Raw genomic sequence first — 27,203 nt, forward strand, 5'->3', positions numbered from 1 at the left:
GACAACCTATCAAAGGACAAGTAAAAATTTACAGGTTATTATTATCCATTCATATAATTGATCCATTTATTATTAAATTCTTTATTGCACACACAAAAACCAAAACACAAAAATAACACAATAGATTAAAAAAAAAAAAATTGTTTGGATGCAAAGGCGGTCTTATCGCTAAAGCGATCTCTCCCAGGCAACCTTTGTAAGTTTTAACAAGGAACGGGTCGGTGCGGCAATAAAAATGCTGTACCTAAAATATTGCAAAACAAACTACATGTTATAAATTCTAATATTATAATTATTATACCACAAATATATTTTATGCTGATGTCCAAGTATTTCAATACTCGAAAACTACTCCCCGATTGCGTGAAAGCAAATTTGGTACTAAGGGTACGGGACATTGCTTCCATTAACTAATTCCTCGCTGGAAACGCTCCTGTCTCAAAGGAAAAATAATAAACGTTAAACTGTATCTATATTTATTTTTCAATAGAACTAAACGGCGGAAGGAATCTCGTTATATTTCTAACCAATATTATTTTGCAGTAAACTATACTACCTTATATTAAAAACGTGATAGTTTGGATGGATGTTTGTAACTCTATCACATTAGAAAGGCTGAACGGATCTGGAGGAACTTTAGCACAGAGATAGATTATAGTCTGTGTATGCGCCAAGTTATATTAAGTTATTTAAGATTTTTATTTCGAATGAGTGGACTGTATTTTTTGCGGTAAATTGGTGTACAAAAGAAAGATACAAGGAATCAGAGCACAAGGAAGACAGCACTTACTTGACCTTATTTTTCATGGGTAGGAGCACGCCGTCCGTTGATCCAAATATTCCTCACGAAGTCCTCTCTTCTCGAACACCACCACTTATGTTATATTTCGGCACACACATAAATATAGGAATTATGCTTAAAAGGATCTCATTGAAACTTCTAAGGTATATTATGATATTTTATGGCTTATTTTCAGGCAGCCAGTAAACTCGTATTGCCCGTTACTTTTCGCAATCGGAAAGCAAGTCGTCCGCAAACGTCTTAATCGTTTGCTTCCGTTAATTTAAGTGACAGCTCTGCGTTCTAGTGTTTTTGAGGCGTATGAGGGCGCCAGTCTCTTCACGGAGAATCGTTCAGTGCTGTTTTAGGTTGGATATGGGAGAATAGGAACACCAATGAAATTTTAAATTATTATTTAAGACTTAATTATAACTTGGCGCAACCATCCACCCGCCCTTAAAGGGTCACCTTTAAGAAAAGCTCTCATAAGGTATGAGGTAGAATTGCCTCTTTTAAGAACGCGTATTGCGCATGGGCGTATTTCATATAAGTATGTGTATATTTACGAAAGTATATTAAAAAATATTAATTATTTGTAGAATTATTATAAAAGAGAATAAAGTCTTAACGTATGAGCTACTTAGTACTAAATTATGAAACTATAATTGTTACGCTTATTGCGTCGGAAGAGGGCATAAGCGAACGACCGGACGGACGTAAGTTCTCCCGGAAATTTTAACGGTCGCTACGCGTATGACGCCGTCTTTCGAGGGATGCACTTTCTCTACTACTGCTAGAGGCCAAGCCAGAGGCGGTACGTTGTCATTTATAACTACGACGACAGTTCCCGGCGTAATAGGTACGGAAGGCGTATTCCATTTCAAACGAACTTGCAATCCGTGCAAATATTCCATCCTCCAACGATTCCAAAACGATTGGACCATTTTATCTATTAACGAGTACCTGTCAACCAAGTTAATTTTGTCTGGATTGACATCAGGCGCAGGCAAGGAGAATAGAGGCGCAGTATGTAGGAAGTGACTTGGAGTAAGAGCCGAAGGTTCGGCAGGGTCAGAGCTTAGTATTGTTAGCGGACGCGAATTGAGAAGACATTCGACCTGAATGAGCACAGTGCAAAGTTCCTCATAAGAAAGGAGCTGTTGCCCTATGACCTTGAACAGGATCGTCTTAGTCACCTTGATCATACTTTCCCATGAACCTCCAAAGTGTGGGGAATTGGGACAGATGAATTTCCAAGTTATGCGATTTTCAGCGCATTCCTGCTCTAGCTTCGGGTAATATTCTTCTCTTAGAAGTTTATAGAGGTCCCGAAGGTAAGAAGCAGCACCCTGGAAGTTTTTAGCATTGTCGCTATGCAGCACCTGAACAGGACCACGACGTGATAGGAATCTTTTAAACCCGGCGAGGAAACTGGGGGTGCTGAGTGAGGTAGCAACCTCAATGTGCGTAGATCTCGTAGTGAGACACGTGAACAGCACAATATAAGCTTTCTCACTGTGTACGCCACGGCGACGTACAGGAACGTATGGTATAGGGCCTGCATAATCGCAGCCGGTGAAACTAAAGGCTTTCAACGCTGGACGTGTACGTATATCAGGAAGATCCGCCATCAGCGGAATGGTTGGACGCGGTTTAAATCTAAAGCAAGTATTGCACATATGTACTCTTTGCCTGACAATACGGCGTGCCGACAGAATCCAGTACCTCTGACGAAGCAGGGCCATTAGGAGTTCGGGTCCAGCATGTAAATGTTTAATGTGGTAATAATCAATGATTATATTTACCACGTGGCCATTGCGAGGCAATATAACCGGATGTATTTTTTCAAAGCTAAGTCCAGAGTTGGCGAGACGACCACCAACGCGGATAAGTCCATCATCAATAAATGGTCTTAGGCGATTAAATGCCGGTGAACATGTTTTATTATTTTTAATAAGAGAATATTCTTCAGCAAAATGCTGATTTTGCAGAGCGCGAAGCATTCTATTCTCTGCGAAATTTAAGTCGTCAGCGGTAACTGCACTAGTGCCGCGACGAGGCAGTAATTTAGCAAATCTACAAATGTATACAATTATACGTAGAAGTTTGCTCCACGAAGAAAAACGGAGAGCAAGCTCGTGTAAGTCGTTCGGGAGTATAGGTTTACACACAGTGTGTATAAGAACCTTCTTCTCGGGTACGTCTTCAATAGACTCTCCCTCTAGAGTTTTGAGTGGCCACTGAGACGGATGCATTGATGCCCATGGTGGACCATGCAGCCACAGAGGGTGTGAGAGAAGCTTCTCAGGAGTTACACCTCTCGATAGAATATCAGCAGAGTTCTCAGTGCCAGGGCAATGATAAAAGTTGTCTGGTGAGATATTCTCAGTTATCTGTACAACGCGATTCGCGACAAAAGTCTGCCATCTATGCGGTGAACTTTTTATCCAATATAGGGCGACTTTGGAATCGAGAAATGCATATGTAGCCTTGATTGGGATACGCTCAGAGTAAGTGTCATGTACTGTACGAAGCAATTTCGACAGTAGGACGCCACCTAATAGTTCGAGACGAGCAATTGAATGAGGTTTCGTCGGCGAAACTTTACTTTTCGCACAAGCAAGACGCACAGTGTTACCAGTAGGGGAGCTAACGTGTAAATAAACGACAGCACCATAGGCTGCGAGACTAGCATCTGATAGTCCCAGGAGAGTGACCTCACAGTCTGTTGTCACGCCCACATGACGCGGTATGTGTAGCTTATTTAGAGCTGGCAACTCATCGCAAAACTGTCTCCACATCTTAATGATGTGTGGTGGAGCTACAGTGTCCCAATCAAGATTTAATTGCCAAAGCATTTTAATTAATATTTTGGCATACACGACTGTGGGAGCAACGAAGCCCATTATGTCCCACAGACGGGCAACAGTCGACAAGATGGAGCGCTTAGTGCATGTCACATCGTCGGGCACAGAAATTTTAAAATAGAAAGCGTCATTTCCAGTATACCAATGCAGACCAAGTATTTTATGGTGCATGGTTTTGTCAAACTCCACTTCAGTCGGAAGTTTGTGGGACGCAGGAAGGTTATCTAAGACCTCGCGAGAATTGCTGTTCCACTTAACTAATTCCCACTGTGCACCCTTAAAAAGATCGATCATCTGCAGCGACACAGTGACTGCCTCTAGTTCGCTTGGAAGCGAGAAAGCTACGTCATCCATATAAAGCGCGGGTAGCACAATGCTATTCGCTCGTGGATATTTTGCGCCGTCGTCATTCACCAGCTGTCTTACCGTGCGCAGTGCATGGAAGGGACTGGAAGTGAGACCGAAACAGACTCGATTGAACTGGTATAGCACAAGAGGGTCTTGTGGATTAAAGCGGTATAAGAAGCATTGATAGCGACGATCAGCTTCGCGCATAACGATTTGTAGAAACTGTTCTCGGCAGTCGGCTGTCATTGCCACTGCATGCAGACGAAAATTCAAAATTATTTTAAAAAGATCTCCCTGTAAATTTTGACCGGAATGTAGCAGATGGTTCAGTGCCTTTCCAGAACTAGAACGACAAGAAGCATCGACGACTAATCTCAGTCTCGTCGAGAGTTTGTCTTCACGTAAAATCCCCGTGTGTGGCATCACGTAAATCGGAACAGGATCTTTAGAATCATATGAAGGCGCGGGAGAAATATAATCTTTCGCGAGATAACCTTTTATGACGTCATCATATGCCGACCTCAATTTATTCGAAGCTTCAAGCTTTCTTTCGAGGCAGATGAAACGTTTCTTAGCTATGTCCAAAGAATTCCCTAGGGAATATAGATCCTCTTTAAATGGCAGGCCGACAACGTATCTGCCCGTATCGGGATCTCGGACAGTAGTCGAAGTGTAGAAGTCTTCGCATTCATTATCATCAGGATTCTGAATGGAAGCGGAAGGAAGTTCTTCAAGTTCCCAGAAACGCTTGACTAAAGAGTCAATAGCAGGAGGCTCTTGAACGAAACAACATGTCAAGGCCGTATGAGTATTTATAGTAGGTATCGTAGGCGCATTGCCCATGAACACCAGACCTAACACCGTGCGCAATGCAACGGGCACCGACGGGTCGCGACGTGACGTATGGACGTCGTCGGGGAGAAGCAAATGTGGAAATAGGGAAGCTCCTATTAAAGCATCAATTTTATCAGGTACGCCGTAACTCGCATCGGCAAGCGGAATACCTTTAAGGTGTGATAGGACTGCCGTATCTATCACAGCCGTAGGTAATTTGTCTGTCACTTTATCAACAACAAGTGGCGAGATATTAAAACTAACGTTATCATCAAAACGCGAATAAAACGTCAAGTCAACCGAGCTGGATTGTACAACCTTCTCAATTCCACCGAACCCCTTCACGATAGTACGTTCTGTGAATTTAGTTTGCAAACCCAAGCGATCACAACATTCTTTTGAGAGGAAATCGGCCTGCGAAGCAGAATCCAACAATATACGTATAACTTGCCGTTCACCATTACAGTCGTAAACAGCAACTTGTGCGGTAGCCAATAAGACAGTAGTTCGCTTGTCTTCGACACGATTCATTAAATTGCTATTATACACCTGCGTAGCGCTTGTAGACGGGCTTACGCGCGTAGCGCACAGTGCTACGTCGGCGCGATCATCCGCTACGGGCGATGACGCGGTAACGGTAGGTGCGTTCGGTGGCGGCATGACGGTATTCAACTGAGGCGCGCGGGAATGTTCCTCGCGTTGGTCAAAGTGCAGCCTTTTGTTATGTTTCTGACCACACGAACAGTGCGGGGAGACTTCACATTGCCCGACTTTATGTTTTATAGACAGGCAGTTCACACAGGCATTCTTCTCCTTGACGCACTTAAAACGTTCTTGAGGAGTTAATAATTTATTAAAGTCAACACATTTATATAAATGCGCATGTGTTATATTTCTACATAGACACTTGGACGTAGGCTTATCAACCGTGCTTATATAGGCCTGATACTTCGGCGCATTGCCAGAAGTCCCGTTATTCAAATGTTTTATATTTTTATTATGACGTGTATTAGAAGGGTTTGTGACATTCGTATTCGTACGCTCAAACACCTTCGCGCGTGTTGTGATAAATTCCACAAAGTCGTCGAAAGTAGGTATATTCTTACCGCATTTAATTTCAAACGCGCGTACACTCTCAGTATCGACCCTTTGTGTAGCTATATGTAGTATGATAAGATCAGCTAGGTTATCTAACTTTAGGTTTTTTAAAGCGCTTACTGCGCCAGCGAACCGGTCTATGAAATCTTCAAAGTTAGTCGCAGAGGGAGTCTGAAAACCCTTATAGCGAAATAATTCATGTAGGTACGCGGAAGTCAACATACGCTTATCATCGAACCTATTGACGAGTGTTTGTAAAATGAGCTGATAATTCTCAGCACACGGAGAAATTCCAGCGATTGCGCTTTTTGCCTTCCCTGTCAGCTTCGGTAACAGATAAAATAGCTTTTCTGCATCTGTGAGTGATGGATTATTATCTACTACTGACTTAAAGGTCGTATAAAACATCTGAAAAGATTTAATGTCACCATCGAATTCTAATATCGATATGGGAGCTAGCTTCGGCTTGGCTTTTAGCAGCGCGGAGGTCGCATTATGTATTTCTGGTGTCGTATTTAAAGTTGAGCATTTTGTATGAGTTCGTTTGACCCTATTATACAAAGTCTCAAAAGCATATAGACTTTTGTAATCAGGTTTTGCATCTGAATTTAAGTTTAATAAACGTGTATTATAATCGTCTACAATAGACTCGTACTTTAAACGCAATGAATCAATTTGTGAAGATTCGTCTAGAAAATGTTCTCTTTTTTCAACGTTCGTATGAACATCGGGTTCACGAGATAAGTCAAAGACATTTTGCATGATACCGAATATAGCTTCACGTTTAGCAATTAAGATAGACAGTTTAGTATCCTGAATCTCCTTATCACTTTCGCTAGTTTTAGAATCTACTTTAGGAGGCATTTTACTAAAGTGTAAGTGAGACAATTATCTAACAATCACGAAATACCTATATTTTTATGTGAGTATGATAGGTTAATAGCCAATCATATACTGGTAAATTAAGTAGGTCGCGCGGAGTGCGGATAATATGCGCAAGCGCGCTTCGTTCGATATTACGCGTGGTCGGGTTATATCGAATGTTCGATCGACCAGAGGTTCGTATAGACAAATCTCGACCTTATATGCTAGGTCTTACGACTCTTGAGTAAATGTTTCACAACCGAAGGTACTACGATAATTAATAATTGCAAGTTTTAAGATTTGTTTTAATTGTTAATTCAATTTAAATACACTAATATTTATCGAAATATACATAAATATGTGTAGATAATTAGTATGTCTAACTGGGGAAATAGCTAGCTCAATGCTATAATGCCGCTTATGCCAGTATTAAGACAAAGAAAATAGATGACGCAATGACCTATTTTATTTAAAATTATATTATTTCAATTATTAGAGCCTATAGAAGTATTCTAACAAGGAAACTAATGCTTCAATACGTTAATATGAAGGAAATGCTGTAAATATCCGTCTCGACGGAACCAAATAAATATGTATGCGCCAAGTTATATTAAGTTATTTAAGATTTTTATTTCGAATGAGTGGACTGTATTTTTTGCGGTAAATTGGTGTACAAAAGAAAGATACAAGGAATCAGAGCACAAGGAAGACAGCACTTACTTGACCTTATTTTTCATGGGTAGGAGCACGCCGTCCGTTGATCCAAATATTCCTCACGAAGTCCTCTCTTCTCGAACACCACCACTTATGTTATATTTCGGCACACACATAAATATAGGAATTATGCTTAAAAGGATCTCATTGAAACTTCTAAGGTATATTATGATATTTTATGGCTTATTTTCAGGCAGCCAGTAAACTCGTATTGCCCGTTACTTTTCGCAATCGGAAAGCAAGTCGTCCGCAAACGTCTTAATCGTTTGCTTCCGTTAATTTAAGTGACAGCTCTGCGTTCTAGTGTTTTTGAGGCGTATGAGGGCGCCAGTCTCTTCACGGAGAATCGTTCAGTGCTGTTTTAGGTTGGATATGGGAGAATAGGAACACCAATGAAATTTTAAATTATTATTTAAGACTTAATTATAACTTGGCGCAACCAGTCTGGAATAGTACATAGGCTTCTTTTTATCTCATGGTACATTTTTGTTTTTCACAGAGGACATCAACATTGTATGTTTTTTGTATAAAAGTAGATCAGGGGTCAGAGAATAAAATAGACAATCACATCAAAATTTCCACAAGAACGAAGTCGCGCGCAACTGTGTCTTTATAACCTCGTGTTATCACAATAAACGTGCGTAAACAGATATGCAGTTATCGTGCGTACGAGTTTGTGATAGCATATCATCTGCTGCCGTTTATAACTCTATTGTTCTAATACTGGTTATAGTTGAGAAATCTTTTGCTCAAATTCTTTTTTTTAAACAATGCATCTTAATAAGCCTGATACGAGTATATTTAAGTTTGACCCAGGTCTTTCTAATTGAAGAGAAGATATAGAAGACATGAGATCCACCTTACACTCAGTCTATTATTGTCTTACTGCTGAATTTTAACTCCAGAGAGGGAAATCATCATCGTCATCATCATCAGTATATATTTTCGTTTTTATATCACGCAAAATGCTTAAGGATCAACTATTAAGAAAAATCCATGTATATCAAGAAAATATTTAATTTCTGCAAAAAATAAGATATTTTTCGATATCTTAGATATAACCGAGCATCATAGGGCAGTTTTTCAGAAATAGTCATTATGCCTACTGTAAGGGTTTTTTTTTCACTACAAGCCCTTGAATGCTATCTCACTTGGTGGTAAGTAATCATTCCCAATTTGTAACGTTCTATTACCATACTTTAATAAATCTCCTTTTCTCAATTAATTAATTCACAATACGTGCCAACTTTTCTTTCCCTCCAAGCGATCCTGTCCAGCTCGCGGCCCCGCCATATATCATATACTTTTCTTTGATAATCTAGTAAAGAACATTATTCTATTTTCAAAAGAATATGAATATACTATGAATGGGTATACAAACTATGGTTCGTAGATATATTTTGTATAACCATCGGGTTTATCATATATAAAGTGCTGTAATTCCCACGCGTTTATAACGGTACTTTTGCAAATCCAGTGGGAATTATTTGCTTACCTGGGATAAAAAGTAACCTATAAATATATTGGATAGAAGCAGGCGTTACTTTGCGGAAATCCATGATATATTATCAAAATTAAGCTTAATTTGCTATACTCCGCGAAAAGCAGGAGAATCTGTGTGGTGTAATTTATAATTTCTTCAATCCTTATACTCCACACCAAACAGATCTTCGGCAATATACCTTCTACGCACGTTTCGCTCCGAAACCGGAGCATCATCAGGAGATGTTGACTTTACAATGAATAATTGTTACTTAACAATTATATCGTGCTTTGGGACAGCAAGTGTGAAAACATTACTGATAGCCTGGTACACTTGTCACTTGCAGTCCAGTAGAGCTTAAAATGCAGCAGTTTGCTTTGCGTTCCTGCATCATTACTCAATGCCCGGAGCACAAGGTTTCCTTGCTTCAAGACATTATAGTAGCAAAAGTTGATACGGAAGAAAATATGCATTGTGTTGCTTCTATGCAATTTTCTCTATCTCGTGGGCACGTAATTCATCAAGACTAAATCAGGGTAAAAACTGTGTGGATACTATTTTTTTCTAGATCTTTTCTTTTAAATGATTCTATTGATAAACGACTAAGACATCGGGAGGTATCTTTGCATCGTTCGAGTCCATGTAGGACTTATACACATCAGTACACTGATACACATCAGTGTATCGAAATGCACTCATGTTTATATCAAAATACCCACCAACTCAATGGCATGAACATTGGCTATTAATCAAATATAATTTAAATTGTTTCTTGAAAACTACCTAGTAAATAATTAATAGTTATTAGGGTACTTGTAACATCCTTATAAATTTAATAAAATATCTGGAAAATATGAATTTATAGTTATCAAAAGTTTGGTTATTTACCCACTTTATAAATCTTTCACATTATTCTTTATAGGAATTAGGAAAAATTAGGAATTTTTATATTGGAAATAATCTTTACAATGAATAATTGTTAAGTCAACATCAAGGACTTAACAATTATTCATTGTAAAGTCAACATCTCCTGATGATGCTCCGGTTTCGGAGCGAAACGTGCGTAGAGGGTATATTGCCGAAGATCTGTTTGGTGTGGGGTATAAGGATTGAAGAAATTATAAATTACACCACACAGATTCTCCTGCTTTTCGCGGAGTATAGCAAATTAAGCTTAATTTTGATAACCTATAAATATACCTTGCGATTTATGCCCGTTGTAAGATTACATCAGGCTAACCTCTTAAAGTTTAGAGTAGTTTAATAAATTAATACCCCCGAAAAGGTGTCTACGCGACATCGTACCGAAACGCTAAATCACTGCGGCACGTCTATCACCAGCCACGGCTAAAGCATCCCACGAGACCAGACCAGAGAAAATCCGGAAACCATATAATTTTTAAAATTGTCTTGTCGGCGATCGAACCAGGGACCTCCCACTTAAAACCACTACGCTAGAGAGGTCTTCAAAAAAGTAATGGGTTTTTAAAAGGAACACACCATTACTCAGTGATACGTGCCAACGTTTGGCCCCAGTAGGGATTCGAATCGATGCACTCTTCGTGGCCGTCAAGTAACCATGCTGTTTTAATGCGGGTAGATGGGCTTAAGTTATGTAACAACTCTTAGATAACGACGACGGTTTCTTGCTCAAGAAAAAATTACCGTAATTTTTATGCTTTTACCGTCATTTTCATACACTTTTGCGCCGAGCAGTTTTTTCTACTCTTATTTCCATTTTCTTAAAACGGAAGAACCTCTCGAGAATATTTTCTACTTTTAATTTTTCAACGCACTTCAGCATTTTCCGCAATGTTATAAAAGGGAGATTATTCGATGCGTCTGGTGTCAAGACACACTTCACGTAAAGTGAGTGCTCGGGTCATCTCATTGACCCTTTTCCTGGTTAAATTTTGACCGAGGTTTTTCCCGGAATAATAAGGTGACGTAAAACTGCAGGACTCCGGAATCCTAGCCGACTGTCGTCAGTTCAGGTTTTCTATTTTAACCGAGGACCAATATGGTAGGTACAATATCATTATGATACCTAACGGGTTTCCTCTCACAGTGAGAAAGGGTTAATCATGACATTGAAAAGATATTAAAATGTGTACAGAAAAATTTTATATATTTTATTTATCTAACCGTTTTATATATGTAGAACTAATATATATACATACTTATTATTTTTTACCCCTATAGTAATTGTATTTAAAGTTGTCACCTTCATCAATTTCTCTTTTCAGGCCGAGCTATCAATTTTGGTAATCTATTAACTGGATCCCACGATACAGGTCGCCTAGTGTGGGGTCCACAGGTTATCAATAACAACAGGCCAATATCAATATAATGTGCATTCAACATTACGAATTTATCAAATTATCTGAAATTATTTTTCTTTTGGTGTTGTACCCTTTTCTGTGTAGCTTTTTGATTAAATGAATTATTATTATTATTATTATTAATTGTGCCATGGGGGGGAAACAAACGAAAGCTTATATTGAGCTTAAGCTTAGGGCTTCTTTTCATCTATTCTCCCAAGACAATTTCCTGCCATGAAACACTGAATACCAGTTTAAAGTTTAAATAACAAACCCGTGTTACAAATTCTGACAATGTACTGTATGTAGTGTACAGTACGGAGCTGTAGCTGCCTCACGTTGAAACGGATCTTTGTTTTGGTACATTTGTTGAAATGGCTTTGTATATAGTCTAAGAGACGGCTGCCGGATCATACGTACAATAAGTACATCGAAAACTTTTTTTTTCACTATAATAATAGGATTTAAGAATATATTCAACTGTCTTAAGACTTAAAATTACTTTTAACGGTATATTACTAACAACAAAACTGCTAAAATAAACCAAGCTCAAATAAGCACTGCCAATTAACAAACACTTTTCTATTACCTTTATATAACGAACCTTCAACGTTGATCCAAAATGTAAATATTAAAAACATTAAGCGTAAACTCAAAGAATACTTTTTAGCGAAGTTAGTTGGCTGATTCTTTTGTATCTAGTATAGTTTATATTCATTTATTTTGGTACTTACTACTAATTAAAATTAAAATTTACACGCTAACTGAGTTCTAATCGTTCTACAATGTATTATGTTTTTTCCACAGTTGTTTTTTTATTCTCCTAATTAACACCTAAGGTAATGAGATGGGCAGAGGTTTGTCCTCGGTGCCTATCTGCAACGAGATAGGCACCGAGGACAAACCTCTGCGGTTTTTTCGGTGCTTTTATACTAACCGTTTTAATGCAATTGTTTTATTCGATGAATAAAAAAAAAACTAGGAATAACTGACAGTGCTTATATACAGAGGCGGAAAAAACACCGTCACACGTAATATTCAACTGCAGTGGAGTAGCAGAACAACGCGCAGCTCTCATTGGCTCCTCTACATTATTCCATAAAGCATTCAGCTACCGGAGCAGCTAGTAACGCTTCTGAATTAAGCTCAGTTGGCTGAAATGACCCAGCGGAGACACTCATCCGCAGCCCTACCTGCAAGGACGGAGACCGAGCCAAGAACAGTAGAAGAAGAAGGAGTTACCAGCTCTACTTCTAGACCTACCAAGATTAATTGAAATATTTGTGTACTACGGAACTGGCATCTTTTCCACAAGGATACGCTTGCTTCTATACAATAACGAAAAGGGTTTGTTATCGAAGCAGGGCCCAATTATCAACCGTACGACTGTTATTAGTTTTTCCCGGTTTAATTGCAGGAGTTTTGGAGTCTCAGACAAACAACAAAAGGCCTGGGAAGGAATGGAAGCCCTACCTTTATATGTGGATTGTGTTTGTTTATGTAGTGGTAATAACGACCATGTTTTGTAGTATTTTATGACAGTTTAATTTAGTTTAAAGCTTTGTTTACAATAGTAGTAGTGGAGTATTTTGTGACTAAGTAGTAATAGAGGTTTTTGTGGCAGAGCTCGTCATGGGAACTATTGGTGCCATGCTTATTATCTGCTTAGTAGCTTTGTTGCAATGGTGTGTTCCAGTTGCTAGGAAGGGCGTCGTAGCTGGTGTAATTACAGGTAGCCTCACGTACCTGTAATTACAGCACCTACGCCACAGGTTGACACACACGGCGGCACCTTGTAGGACGAGTTTCTTTTATGGCCTCGGAATGTTCTTCTGGTTAGAGGCTTTTAACTATAGATATATTTCTACTAACCATCATTTGCTTGGTCCGTCAATGAGATCAAAGTCAAAGTTTATTTCTTTATACACTTTTGATGCGCACATTACATGTAAAATATGACATAGAAGTGAGTTGATGGCGATAACTAAATTCGTCAACTTAAAGCTAAAGCTACGAGGGTTCCAAACGCTCCCGAAGAAACTGGTCTAAGAAGAAGCCCACAACAAACATAGCCGGTTTTTTTTTTGTTATCACCATCTCACATTGTCATTTAAAACTATTAAAGAAGCAACCTGGTTAGCGCAATAATTTACATCCAAGCAATTTTATCGTTGACGTAGTCCTTAATACTATAATAGGAATAATCTTACGGACATCTCTCGGTATATACGGCTACAAGTAATTTTGCGCCACGATTTGGTCGGGGCTAGGTAAACAGTTTGAACCCAGCTAACTAGAGTGTAGACTAGTGTGCTGAAAATTGGACTAACCGGACTTCCGGGAACTGTCATGTGCCTTAAATGTTGCAAATAGAACGCTAAAAGTTTATAATGTTACTTCTTAAATAAAATAAAATAAAAAAAGCCATTTATTCTACTACCAATAAATATAGAAATACATATTACATTCATTCACATAATTAAACTACATAACATAATTAAATTTAAACATATTTTAACAAATTACATATTTAATTTCATTACATTTATTTAATAGCTAGTCTCCAATTCTTATTTGTTTTGTTGTGTTGTGGTAGAAGTCGCCTCTCTGGCGTAGGCCTCCCCCAGCTCTCTCCAATCCCTTCTTTCCTTACCTTTCCTCATCCACAAAGGTCCACATACTCGAGTAAAAACGTCCGCCCAGCGTTTCCTTGGTCTTCTTCTTTTCCTTTTCTTATCCTTATAATGTTACTTCTTACTCGTATCTAAATCTGGCCAACTTTTGATTCAATAATGGTCACCTCAAGGCCGATCACGATATTCTACTAATTTTATAAATGCTAAAATTTGTATGGATGGATTGATAGATGTTTGTTACTCTTTCACGCCACACCTCCTGAAACAATTTGTCTGAATTAGATTATGCCCTGGATTATCACATTGGCTGCTTTTCATCCCGGGAAAGTGTACGTTTCATGAAAAACCAAAAATCCGTGCGAAGCTGCGGGCAAAAGCTGGTTTATCATAGTCAACATCAGCCCAGTCTAATCACCGTGCTACCATATCAAGTGTCTCATCACTATTACCAACTCTGTCCCCCCCTGATTTATTTCCCTGAGAAATTCTCAGTACCACCTCGCAGTGAGCAATGACAATTATTATTTTAAGAACATGATAAGCTTTCAGTCCCTGTTAATTTTCCTAACAAGTGATAATAAAATAGCTAAAGCCCACCAACCCACACAGTAGCAGCGTGGTACACAAAGTACTAAAACCACTTTGTGAATATTTTGCATAGAGACAACTTGCATACTGGTGACTGATATGGGATACTTTTTAATATGGGAAAACAGAAGGTTCCGCGGGAATTTTAAAGACCTAGACGAACTCGGACCATGTCGCAGGTAACATTCTCGATATAAAAAAAAAACAAAAAATACTTCGGGTATAAAAACCAAAGTAACTAACTTAGTAAATATAAACGATAACTATCAGATATTCACCAAATTAAAATGGGGCCACCCCTGAGGTATGACAAACCAAAAAAAAAACTAGTAATAATGTTATAATTGGCTCGTAACAAATATATAAAAAGAGAACGTTTTATGAAGTCGGTTAAAAGGTGTATTTCAGTATGTATTTTATACAGAGATTTTGAGCCGAACTTATATCCTAATCCTCTTACTTACTGGTTTATAGCAAAGCAGCTATATATTTTCTTATCTCGCAGCGTCAAATGTACGGAAATTAAATTTTGTATACCTACTGTCCAATCGCTCTCAGAAAGCGAGGCGGCTATGGACGGTTATTGGAAAATAACTTATAGACGCGGATATTTATTTCCAGTAAAATATAGCAAAATAACTCAAAGGAATAATAAGGTTAAATAAAACTAAACCGATTCCAACCGCAACTTGAATGGTTTAATGCAGTTTATTTACTGTAAACTTTATACTCAATGCTAGTGTTTTCCAGGTGTTTAATGGTCAGCAGCAAATCTGTGCGATGCTCATAAAATCCCCTACCAAATCAAGAACAGAACACACCATTAACTAGTTACGAAATACCTTATATATTAAGCCTATTTTTCTTTTTATATGTATTCCTAGCAACCGATTGACGTCCACAGCTGGACATAGGCCTCTTGTAGGGAGTTCCAAAGTCAATATGGCAACCTTGTGGTATACTTACTTACCGTCTATGGTAATTTGGTAAAGGGTTACCTTTATCAAATTACCATAGACGCTCTGGCGACCAGCTCGGCTTTACATTTTTTGTCACGCCCAATTTTCCACCTTAAAGACCTTAAAATACTTATTCCCATGGCCGTTGATGACATTAAAAAAGACAAATGAGTCCTGCTCTCGTATCTCAACTCGGAAAAGGCACATCAGGTCCCCATACACTTTTAATGCCGCGAAATAGACGGAACTCGGGTGTGTAATATCGTTTTATTGTTTTTGTTTATTTACAGGTAGGAAAGATGTAATTCCAAGATATTTTATAAATAATTTAAAGGACAAATTTCATTTAAACATTAAACATTACTTATACATACATACATAAAATCAACTCATGTGACATATGCATATCGTCTGCGAAAGGTGCAGAAGTCATTTGTGGAATTGAGTACATATATGCTTTTATAACATGATTCCTTAAGTAATTTTGGACCTACCTATGCATAAGTTTAAAGAATGTGTTAAAACACATTTATTACAGCGAGGTTACCATAAAATTGATAAATTTCTTAATGACAAGGTTGCTTGGAAGCATCCGGCTCCGCTTTCATCTCTCACAAGATAGAAAAATAAATTTTAAAATGTAAAATGTAAATTGTTGATATCGGAAAAGAGCAACTGCTGAGTTTCTTGACGGCTTCTTCTCGGTAGAATCTGCCTTCCAAACCGGTGGTAGAGTCACTACACACTGACAGACTTGACGTTTCAAAAGTGCTTATATTAGGCTGACTTGAAATAAATGAAATTTGAATTTTTTGACCGACGCTGCGTTTACAGCGGAGCGGAGCATGAGCATGAGACATAATTAACTGTAATAGTTCAATATAATAATTTCATGATATCAACCTATTAACGGCCTACTACAGAGCACGGGTCTGCTTCTACAATGAAATGGCTTAAGACGATTGGTGGATTGGTGGACATAATAATATAGCCTTAAGGATATGATAATTTGTATAAAATAATAAGCTAACTATGATCATAATTTAGTTCAGAGTCACTCAGCGTACCATTGGCGAGCTATGATCGGATCTTTGACGTAATCAATTCAGGCATTGAGATACAAATGCCGACGTCTACTACAACTATATACAAACTAAATAAAACTCTCCTTTCAACGCTGAAATATCTCCGAAGCAAGAGGGACCTTTCAAATAAATACTTTTTTTCTTTCAAACAGAATGATAACATTATACCTTTGACCCGCTCTTATCTCGCTCGCGCCCGGGAGCCAATCTCATAACATCGCCGCGCCGTGTTACATACTGCGATGAACGTATCTTTGATGTAAAAGGGCATTTTTAAAAAATCCGAAGGCGGAATTTATGGGAAATCCTTGTGGAAATAAAATTAGCGTCTTGCAATCATCTAATAATCGCCCTCTGAGTCTCAATACAAGACTTAAATATAATAATAAACCTGTATTTACATCAGAATACCCACCGTCGCGGTGTCATGAACAATCGCTACGAATCGAATTCAAAAAATATAATTTCAATTATTTTGTTTGGAATTATTTAATAAATTAAATAAGAATTAATAAATTAAATAACACTTTTGTACTTATTATTTTAACAAAATATCAATTTATAGTTATCAACTTTGATTCAATACGTTACGATCGTTGCTCACTAGTTATCTGCAGATTTATTCAACCCACTTTACGTAAATTCCTGTTACACATCCATAAGTCAAGCGTCAATGTCCAGATACTGAGCACAGGCCGATAAAAGAGGGGAATTCAGAGCTTAGGTAAACTCTACGCCGAAGGTAAAGTCGAGCTGTTACACGATGCGCTATCACCGCTCTATATCTGTCAATCTAATAGAATCCTTTAATTGCGCAATCCACAACAAAATCTATTACCACTGGAACAGTCGAGTCTGATCAATGGGCCGAGTTCGCAATCTAATGGAGCGGAAAGTCAACAGAGTGCCTGTAATCACTCAAAGCCTGAATTACTCGCAAATGCCAATACATTTGCTACATAGGCATTACATTCAATTTGCGAAATGTATGTTAAACTATATTGTATAACAATATTATACCTATATTGAGGGAGGCCATCTTGGACCGATTTTCATCAAACATAAATAAGAACAGTCCCAATGGATTCACCTATCAAACAAAGAAAATAAAATCAAAATCGGTTCATCCGCCCGGGAGCCACGATGCTACAAACACACATTTTTTTTATTTCACTACAAGCTAGCCATTGACTGCAATCTTACCGGGTGGTAAGTGATGATGCAGTCTAAGATAGTAGCGGGCTAAACTGTTACGGAGTATGGTAGTCATACCCTAAATCGCTTAGCGGCTCTTTGTCGGTAGGGTGGTAACTAGCCACGGCCAAAGCCCCACCAGACACACACAGACTTATAAAACCCCGTCGTTTTTGTGACGAAAGTTAATAAAACAAAATGCCAAAACAAGAAAAAGGTAAAGAAAATGAATATAAAGTTTCATAAAAAACAATTAACTTTTGTTTAATTTTCATCCGAATATTCAATCTGTAAGCCTAATTTAATTAATGTTAATGATTTGAAGTTATCTGGTAGATTTGTTGTCCAAGCAACGTTTCAAAAAAGTCGGTAGATGGAGTCATCACAAGTCTCTTCCTAAAATTGGAAAGGTATAGGCCGTAGTCCACCAAGCTGGCCCAGTACGGATTGGCGTGCACACAACAACAACTCTGACAAGCAAAGCAACCCATTACCGGCCCACTACAAGGGTCTCCTCCCACAATGAGAAGGGGTAAAGGCCGTAGTCCACCACGCTGGCCCAGTGCGGAAAGGCGGACCCCACACACCTTTGAGAACATTATGGAGAACTTCATAACGACACATAACTTAAAGTAAGAGGTGCGTGCTGGGATTCGAATCCCCCCCCCCCCCCAGTGAAGTCTAGTCCTCCCCACTGGGTTGAATTTGTAAGAAGTGTTGGGCAAGTAAATAATAAGTAAGATAAAAAAAGTCCAAAGTCGATACTGAATCAATCTAATAAACCAATTGTTAAGATGGAAAAAATACCGAATTCAAAACTTTTAATTGAATGTTAAACGGATAACGAAGGAAATTTTTCATTTTTAATGGTGAACGAAATTTACTTACTGGAAATATCTTCAGCATTGGTGTGCCTGTAGACACTTATTTTTCATCATAATTATTATCACCTCTATATATAATTTATATATGAATTTTAGTAGATATATATGAATATATAAATATTATACATATATATTTGCGTAACGTTAATATCTCATTTATCGCACTACTTATTTCCATTTATGTTTTAGGTTTCGTTTAAATCGCTATGTAGCGATAAGGCCACCAAATAGTACTCTTTTGCTCTATGTTTCTAGCTACTTTTTTCTTTGGTGTGCAATAAAAGTGTATTCATTCATTCATTCATTCGCCTCATAACCGCCCACTACAGGGCACGGATTATCACTTTAAAACATTTTGAAGAACTCTCAGCCCTCCATCGGTAAAGCTAAAAAGTGCTGCCTTGATTTCATCAACTTGAGCAGTAGTTAGGGTCATCATCAAAAGCCTATAACAGTCTCTCGTACGACAACCACGGGAAGAGGATGGGTGTTGACAACTGTAATCTAACCTACCGTCACCACATAGCACAAAAAAAAGATGATTTTAATCCTGTACAAAATTTATAAGACTTATCAAAAGCCTCAACAGTCTCTCGTACGAAAACCACGAGAAGAGGACGGGTGGTGACAACTGTATTCTAACCTACCGTCACCACACAGCACAAAAAAAAGATGATTTCAATCCTGTACGAAATTTATAAGACTCATCAAAAGCCTCAACAGTCCCTGGTACGAAAACCATGAGAAGAGGATGGGTGGTGACAACTGTATTCTAACCTACCGTCACCACACAGCACAAAAAAAAGATGATTTTAATCCTGTAAAAAATGTGTAACACTTATTTGCCTGTAATTGCTCTGACAACCACGCCTTTAGGAACACTGGCGGTAGTAATTCCCCGGACGAGCTCAGTCACAAAAACCTCAACAACTTAATACCCCTTTTTTACTCAGTTGAGGCGTCCGATGTAAACATTGTCAATTGCTATCTGACTTCGCACCCGTGTCCAGGCCCTTCCAGTGACCCTTGTCGCCGATCAAGTCGTGCTCCGTCCACAGCCGGCCTTATAAGCGCAGTGATTAATAACGTTGCCGCTCACTTCCACATTTAACACATTTTCTTAAGTTAATGAAGGTCTTAACTAACTTAACTTCTATCTAATATTAGCTGACGCACGCAATGTCGTCTGGACCAAATCGGTTACTACTGGTATTAATTATTATATTAAGTAATATTAGAATAATAACTAAAAAATAATTAGCGAAATCGGTTCAGCTGCTCTCGAGATTTGCGCTTAGCAACACATTCAGCGATTACTTTTTATATTATAGATTAGAGTAGTTTGAATGGAAGGAAGTTTGCCAGTATTAATGTTTTAACACAATCAATAAAAAAGACCCTCTTCTTTCAATATCGTTTACAGCACATTTGATACTCATAAGAGTTATTTAATAAAAAAATAAATTTGCCATTGTGTTGGCGGCCATCTTGGAACGATTTTCATCAAACATAGCTAAAACACTCCCTACATATTCACCTTTATAACAAAAAAAACAAAATCAAAATCAGATCATCCATTCGAAAGCTTACGATGCCACAGACAGACACACACCCACAGACACGACTAACTTATTCCTCAAATTATACCCCCCAAACGTGTACCCCTTCGTTTTTGCCTCAGGAAGGTTGTCAAAAATTTAATAAGCCATGATGACGACCGAAAAAGTAATGATTTTCATCATGAAATTTAGCCTGAATTTAGTCCCATACGAGAGCTTCGACCCGATCCCCTGCTACAATGCGTAACTCCGGGACACCGTAACTTTAAAACGAAATATTACCATGTAGGAATTATTTTAAAGCCACCCACCCTTTTACGGTAGCGCTATCTGCCGGAAATGGAGGATACTGTGTGAATTATGTTCTCGGACTTCCGGCGCCAACAGATGCTAGGCGCTGGACACCGGTGTGTGTGGGGAATGCGGTCGGCAAGAGAGTTATATTTTTAACCCACGACACAAAAATGACGGGATTTTATGTGTGTGTGAGTGTGTGTGTCTGTAGCAACGTACTTACCGAACGGATAAACCGATTTTGATTTATTTCTTTTTTCTTTGGAAGGTGAGCTAGTTGGGTGTGTGTGTGCTGAAAATCGGTCTGAGTTTGCCGTATCATTTATGTGTCTCTATTATTTTGGAGTGATATGTGTTTTCAATCCAAGCAATTCAAATATTTGTTGCTTTAACAGTGAAGGAAAACATAGGAAGTTCTCAATAACGTTCCTATTACTTTTGAAGTGTACCCATCTACACTTTTTGCAAAGCATTTTGTTAAGGTTTATATATAGTTGGTATATATCTTATCTATAGTAATCAACTAAGTCGAGTAATTTACGGGCGAATTGTTATTAGTTTTCTAATAAGGCCAGCTGTGGTGCGCTCCCAAATCAAACTATGACAAGGGTCAGTGAAGGGACATTGTATTAAGGCCCTGACCAAACAATCTGCCGAGATAGCGTCTGTCGATATAAGGATTGGGTCATATAGATTAAAATACAACATAAACATTTCAAAGCAACTTAGACTTATGACTCCGTCCGTATAGATTTGTTTTCGATTGAATAAAAGCTTATAATATGAGCAGTGATAGTGTAGTGGGTAAGGCTTCGACTTTTCTTACGGGGTTCCAACTAAGGAAATGGAATCCCAGCACGCACCTCTAACTTTTCTTAGTTATGTGCGTTTCAAGTAATTAAAATATTACTTGCTTCAACGGTGAAGAAAAACATCGTGAGGAAACCTGCATGCCTGAGAGTTCTACATAATGTTCTCAAAGGTGTATGGAGTCTACCAAGCCGTGGTGTTAGCGTGGTGGACTACGGCCTTAACCTTGTCTCGTTTTTCGGCTATAGGCTAAGTTAGAGGTGCATGCTGGGATTGGAACTCGGCCTCCCGCAATTGAAGTCGACCTCCTACCCACTGGGCTATCACCACTCATGTTCTTCGTATTTTTTATAATCACCGTAATAGAAAAGACAACGTGATGATAACAAAACGAAAATATAATATGTATTTTAATTTAGTAACGGTATATGCGTAGTGTATACAATGTATCTCAGTTATCCCCAGGGATGAAGCTGTAATTTTCGCTCTCACAATTTATATCCGCCATTCTCCTGCGGGAACACTGGGTTTTGATTGCTACACTCTACACCACTCGTAAAATACAAGAACATAACGTAGATGTCATTTAATTTCATTCGCTTATCTTAACTGATGGCTGGACGACATTCAATTGTAACTTAGGCGAATGAAATTCCTTCCTAAATCCGATTGTTTCATATTGTAATAATTGATAGATCAAGCAGAAGGAAAGTGGAAAACAATCTCCTAAAAACAAAGCAATACTTCTCAGGGCATGCGTAGGTGTAGCTGAGGCAAAGGTGTTGAGAATTATGAGAATATTGATTATTCCTCATGTGCCAGAATTACTCCGAAATGAACGTCCATCAGAGCATTGCAACAATACTGCTTGGCGAACTCTGTCACAAAAACTATTTCCTCATTTACTCATCGACATCTGTGCATGTCTTTAATGGAAAGTATGACGGCCGATTTGCGCAGCTTGCAGCGACCCTGCTTTCTGCGCCCAAGGCCGTGGGTCGATTCCCTCTACTGGAAAATGTTTGTGTGATGAGCATGAAGGTTTTTCAGTGTCTGGGTGTTTATATATATACATTCTAAATATTTATGTATGTTATTCATAACAATATTCATCAGTCATCTTAGTACCCATAACACAATCTACGCTTACTTTGGGGCTAGATGGCGATGTGTGTATTATCGTAGTATAAAAAAAATCTCTTATAGTGAAATTGAGCGCGATGTCTTTTTCTACCCTAACCTTTTCCAAAAAATTATAACTATTTAGACTCTCTGATATTATAACTCTATTCGTCATGACTTCATTGCTTATTCAACGGGCAGACATACGAAAATAGGAATTTTAACAAAATAAATGAACTCCAACGTTTCATAATTTATCAGGTACCGATAGCTGATCAGTATACTGTTTACTAAAACATTACGATCACAAGGTTGTTTATTTCGAGTAACTTTACAACCTATTTTGAGACGTTCAGTCTGTCTGTTTGTAATGATTATACCAGCGGTATAGAAGCCAGATTCACCAAAAAAGGAGGCAAGAAGATTTAGCAGATGTTTCTATCCTATGTGCAGATAAAAGTAGATTGCTTCAAATAAACTTCGTCATTATTTTAAACATCCATTTATTGATCAACTCACTGCTATACGCGACTTCACCCGTTTTTTTTTCGGGTCTTTAAAGTACCCGCAGGAACTCTTCATTTCCCGGGATGGCCTTATGACAAAGATGCTAACAATTTCTTAAATTAACCGGTCAAGCACATACCATGTCCATTCAAGCCCACGTTTACCAAATTTCTTCAAGATTAGTTTAACGGCGTTTCAACGACAAAGAAACAAAGAAACACACTTTCGCATTTATAATATTAGACATGTATTGATTAATGTTGAAATAAAATTTATCATCCGTAACCTATTAACATTCCATTGATGGGCACTGCTATGCATGCTCACAAGTGAATAATAGTAACCTGGACCGATAGACTTAACGTGCTCTCCTAGGCTCCGAGCTGGTATTGAATTCTTTAACAGAAAAAAACAAACTAAATGGAGGATAAAATGTGTTATTCCAATCTTAAGATCACGGAAACAAAATATAGAAATAAAAACAAACTACCTTATTCTAACAAGTAAAAAAAGAAATTTACCCCTTATTCTTGAGCTTAGCCTTAAAACAAATTATGTTACTAATTAGTCAGGCTAAATTGTAATTTTAATCCCGAGCGAAAACATAAATGTGAAAACAGGGCCAAGTTCCTATGAAAAAGTTTTAACATAAAAGGTATGACCAATTTTCTTTGCTAGGATGAATAAGTGCAACCATACAGATTTAAAAGTTTCTTCCATCTAGTTACTTCCTAGCGATCCAAGTATATGTGAAAATACTCGTAGCTTATGTTCTGTTAAGAATTACGTGATTAGAAGCTAATTTAGTTCTTTTAATGACACAAATACTTTTATATTTTCAGCTAGGCAACATTTTTTGACATCTTTGAATAATCCATACAGACTGATAAATATTATTAATGCTAAAGAGTGGCTTTGTTTGCTTTTGTTGCCTACATTCAGCTAAACCACTGCACCAATCTTGATGTGCACATACATTATCGTTAATTGCACCCATTGGATGGATATAAAATTATAGTTTTAATACCAAGAAAACTTTTATTATTAAAAATAGGATGGTGCGTTTTTGTTTATGCTTTTAAATGCAGCGTTTTTAATGACATATTAAATTCAGTCCAAGTCGTGTGTAAAACAAAATGTCATCTTATAAAATAAAGAAAGATTACTTTCACAAATGCGACCAAAGTTATGAAAGGTAAAAATAGTGCGGGATATTTCGTTGCAATAATTTCGAGACACTGCACAATTCAAGTCAGAACTTGGCCTGACGCACTGTCGTGCGATAAAGTGCCACTGTAATGGTACTTTATGCTAATAAACTGAATATATAACCTTAACTTTTTCCAAATTTTTCATAATATATCAGTAGGTTCTTTGATAAATTAACTCTACCCGCCTAAAGAGCCGTGACTTCATTGCTTATTCAACGAGCAGACATACGAAAATGTTGCTATTAAATCTGCCTGAAGTTCGAGCGCCTTATGAATTACTGATACTTCGCAGCCAGGTGCGGTGAATACATTATTAACATGAAACTACAAGTATACCATTAAAAACTTTGATAAATTGATTCTCTACGTAGACTAGATTTTTAGAAAAGCGGCTTGAACTAACTATCTTCTCTTTTTAACCATAATATACGAGTAACATGAGTCGCAGGAATAAATTTCTTTTTTACGCCCAATAGTAGTCACCTATCTTAGATCGTCCATCTTTCCATCTCTTTTTATAAAAACTAAGCATTCATGTTATCATGTTATATGTTTTCTACCTCCTTAACGGACGACGGCCGACTGGGGCAGTTGGCAGCGATCCTGCTTTCTGAGTCCAAGGCCGTGGGTTCGATTCCCACAACTGGAAAATGTTTGTGTGATGAGCATTAAGTGTTTTTCAGTGTAATACTTAGAAAATACATATAAACACCCAGTTTATATGTATTTTCTAAGTATTTATGTATATATAATTCATAAAAATATTCATCAGTCATCTTAGTACCCATAACACAAGCTACGCTTACTTTGGGGCTAGATGGCGATGTGTGTATTGTCGATGTGTGTATTGGCGATGTGTGTATTGTCGATGTGTGTATTGTCGGTGATTTATGGGGTATGTCTGTAATGGTAATATCTAACATTATAGACGTTATTGCCCCTTACTTAGCCATACTTTTTAATGAATGTGTTGATAGAGGTACTTTTCCAAATTTAATGAAACATAGTAAACTTATACCTCTATTTAAATCTGGCAATAAAAACGACATTAACAATTACAGACCCATTTCAATCTTACCAGCTCTTAGTAAGGTCTTTGAAAAAATTATATTAAATCAACTTTTGAATCACTTCAATGTAAATAACTTACTACATCCGGAGCAGTACGGTTTTACTAAAGGTCGTAGCACCACGGATGCAGGCGCTAAACTTTTAAAACATGTGTACGATGCCTGGGAACGTTCGCAGAATGCCATTGGTGTTTTTTGTGATCTATCCAAAGCATTCGATTGTGTCGATCATAAAACCTTGCTTCTTAAACTAGCCCATTATGGTATCAAAAACGTTGCACTAAATTTGGTTGCCTCTTATCTCAGTGACAGAACCCAAAGGGTTTGCATAAAAGACATTAAGTCGCAGGGGTCGGCTACGTCAATGGGTGTCCCACAGGGTTCAATCTTGGGTCCCTTTCTATTTTTGGTGTATATAAATGATCTACCACACCATGTCAGTGAAACCTGTGACATTGTACTGTTTGCTGATGATACATCTCTAATTTTTAAAACTGATAGAGGTAGAGACAACTCTGACGATGTAAGCCGTGCTATGTCGCATCTGTCGCACTGGTTTACTGCCAATAATTTACTTTTAAATGCAAAAAAAACTAAGTGGTACCCATATAGATACACTAGCAGGTAAACTAAGCTCGGCTGCCTACGCCGTCAGGAAAATTAGACAGATTACTGACGTAGAAACAGCAAGACTTGTTTACTTCGCGTACTTTCATAGTGTGATGTCTTACGGGATCTTATTATGGGGCAAAGCTGCTGATATTGAAACTATATTCATATTGCAGAAAAGAGCTGTGCGGTCAATATATAAACTTAAATCACGTGAATCCCTCCGTGAAAAATTTAAAGAAATTGGTATACTTACGGTAGCCTCACAATACATTTATAACAATATAGTATTTGTAAGACAACATATTAGTCTTTATAAACAAAAAGTGGATATAAACAGTCGACTTACAAGAAATGGTCATAAATTAGTGACATCTGCATATCGTCTGCGAAAGGTGCAGAAGTCATTTGTGGGATTGAGTATACGCTTTTATAATATGATTCCTAAGGTAATTTTGGACCTACCAATCCATAAGTTTAAAGAATGTGTTAAAACACATTTATTACAGCGAGGTTATTATACAATTGATGAGTTTCTTAATGACAAGGTTGCTTGGAAGCATCCGGCTCCGCTTTCATCTCTCACAAGATAGAAAAATGAATGTTAAAATATAAAATGTAAATTTTTGATGTTGGAAAAGAGCAACTGCTGAGTTTCTTGCCGGCTTCTTCTCGGTAGAATCTGCCTTCCGAACCGGTGGTAGAGTCACTACACACGGACAGACTTGACGTTTCAAAAGTGCTTGTATTAGGCCTACTTGAAATAAATGAATTTTGAATTTTGAATTTTGAATTTTGTAGTATATTTATTTATTTATTTAACTAATAGAAACGTATTGTGTGTGAGTTTGTATCAGTCATCTTAGTACCCATAACGCCAGCTCCGCTTTCTTTGGGGCTAGACGGCGATGTGTGTATTGTAGTAATATATTTATTTATATATTTATTATTCTTTGTTTCAAATTTTTCATTCGTAGTTAATTAATTATTTAAGGAAAAAAATAAAAAAAAAACGCAACGAGCGACTCGATTGTTTGCATAACTAAAAATCTGCGCTAAACATAGTTCCTAATTGCTGTAATCATTTAGCTAACAACCCATTACCCAACCGATACCCAAGAAGGCCCCATGGCCGTTAGTGGGCCACTAAAGGCCATGGGGCCTTCTTCCAATAAGAAGGGGTATAAGGCCGTAGTCCACCACGCTCGCCCAGTGCGGTTTGGTGGACTAATTATTATTATAAAAGAACAGGATTAAGTCTGAATAAAGGTGACAAGCTGACATACAAAATTCAGAACCCTTATTCAGACTTTATTGCATGCGGTGTATGTTTCCAAAAACAGTGAAAATGTCATACGCACGTCT

The 27,203-nt window shown here is 37.8% G+C and overlaps 1 protein-coding gene across 1 annotated transcript; it reads right to left on the reverse strand.

The window, feature by feature from the left end:
- Positions 1-1,455: 1,455 nt before the first annotated feature.
- Positions 1,456-6,792, reverse strand: LOC120629430. The gene is made up of 3 exons (XM_039898372.1): positions 6,153-6,792; positions 5,271-5,663; positions 1,456-5,000 (listed from the first exon to the last, which is right to left on the reverse strand). The coding sequence occupies exons 1-3, from the start codon at positions 6,790-6,792 to the stop codon at positions 1,456-1,458; spliced, it is 4,578 nt and encodes a 1,525-aa protein (XP_039754306.1).
- Between the last annotated feature and the right edge of the window lie 20,411 nt (positions 6,793-27,203).

The sequence above is a fragment of the Pararge aegeria genome, chromosome 14, assembly GCF_905163445.1.
Source record: "Pararge aegeria chromosome 14, ilParAegt1.1, whole genome shotgun sequence".
Classification (NCBI taxonomy): Eukaryota; Metazoa; Arthropoda; class Insecta; order Lepidoptera; family Nymphalidae; genus Pararge; species Pararge aegeria.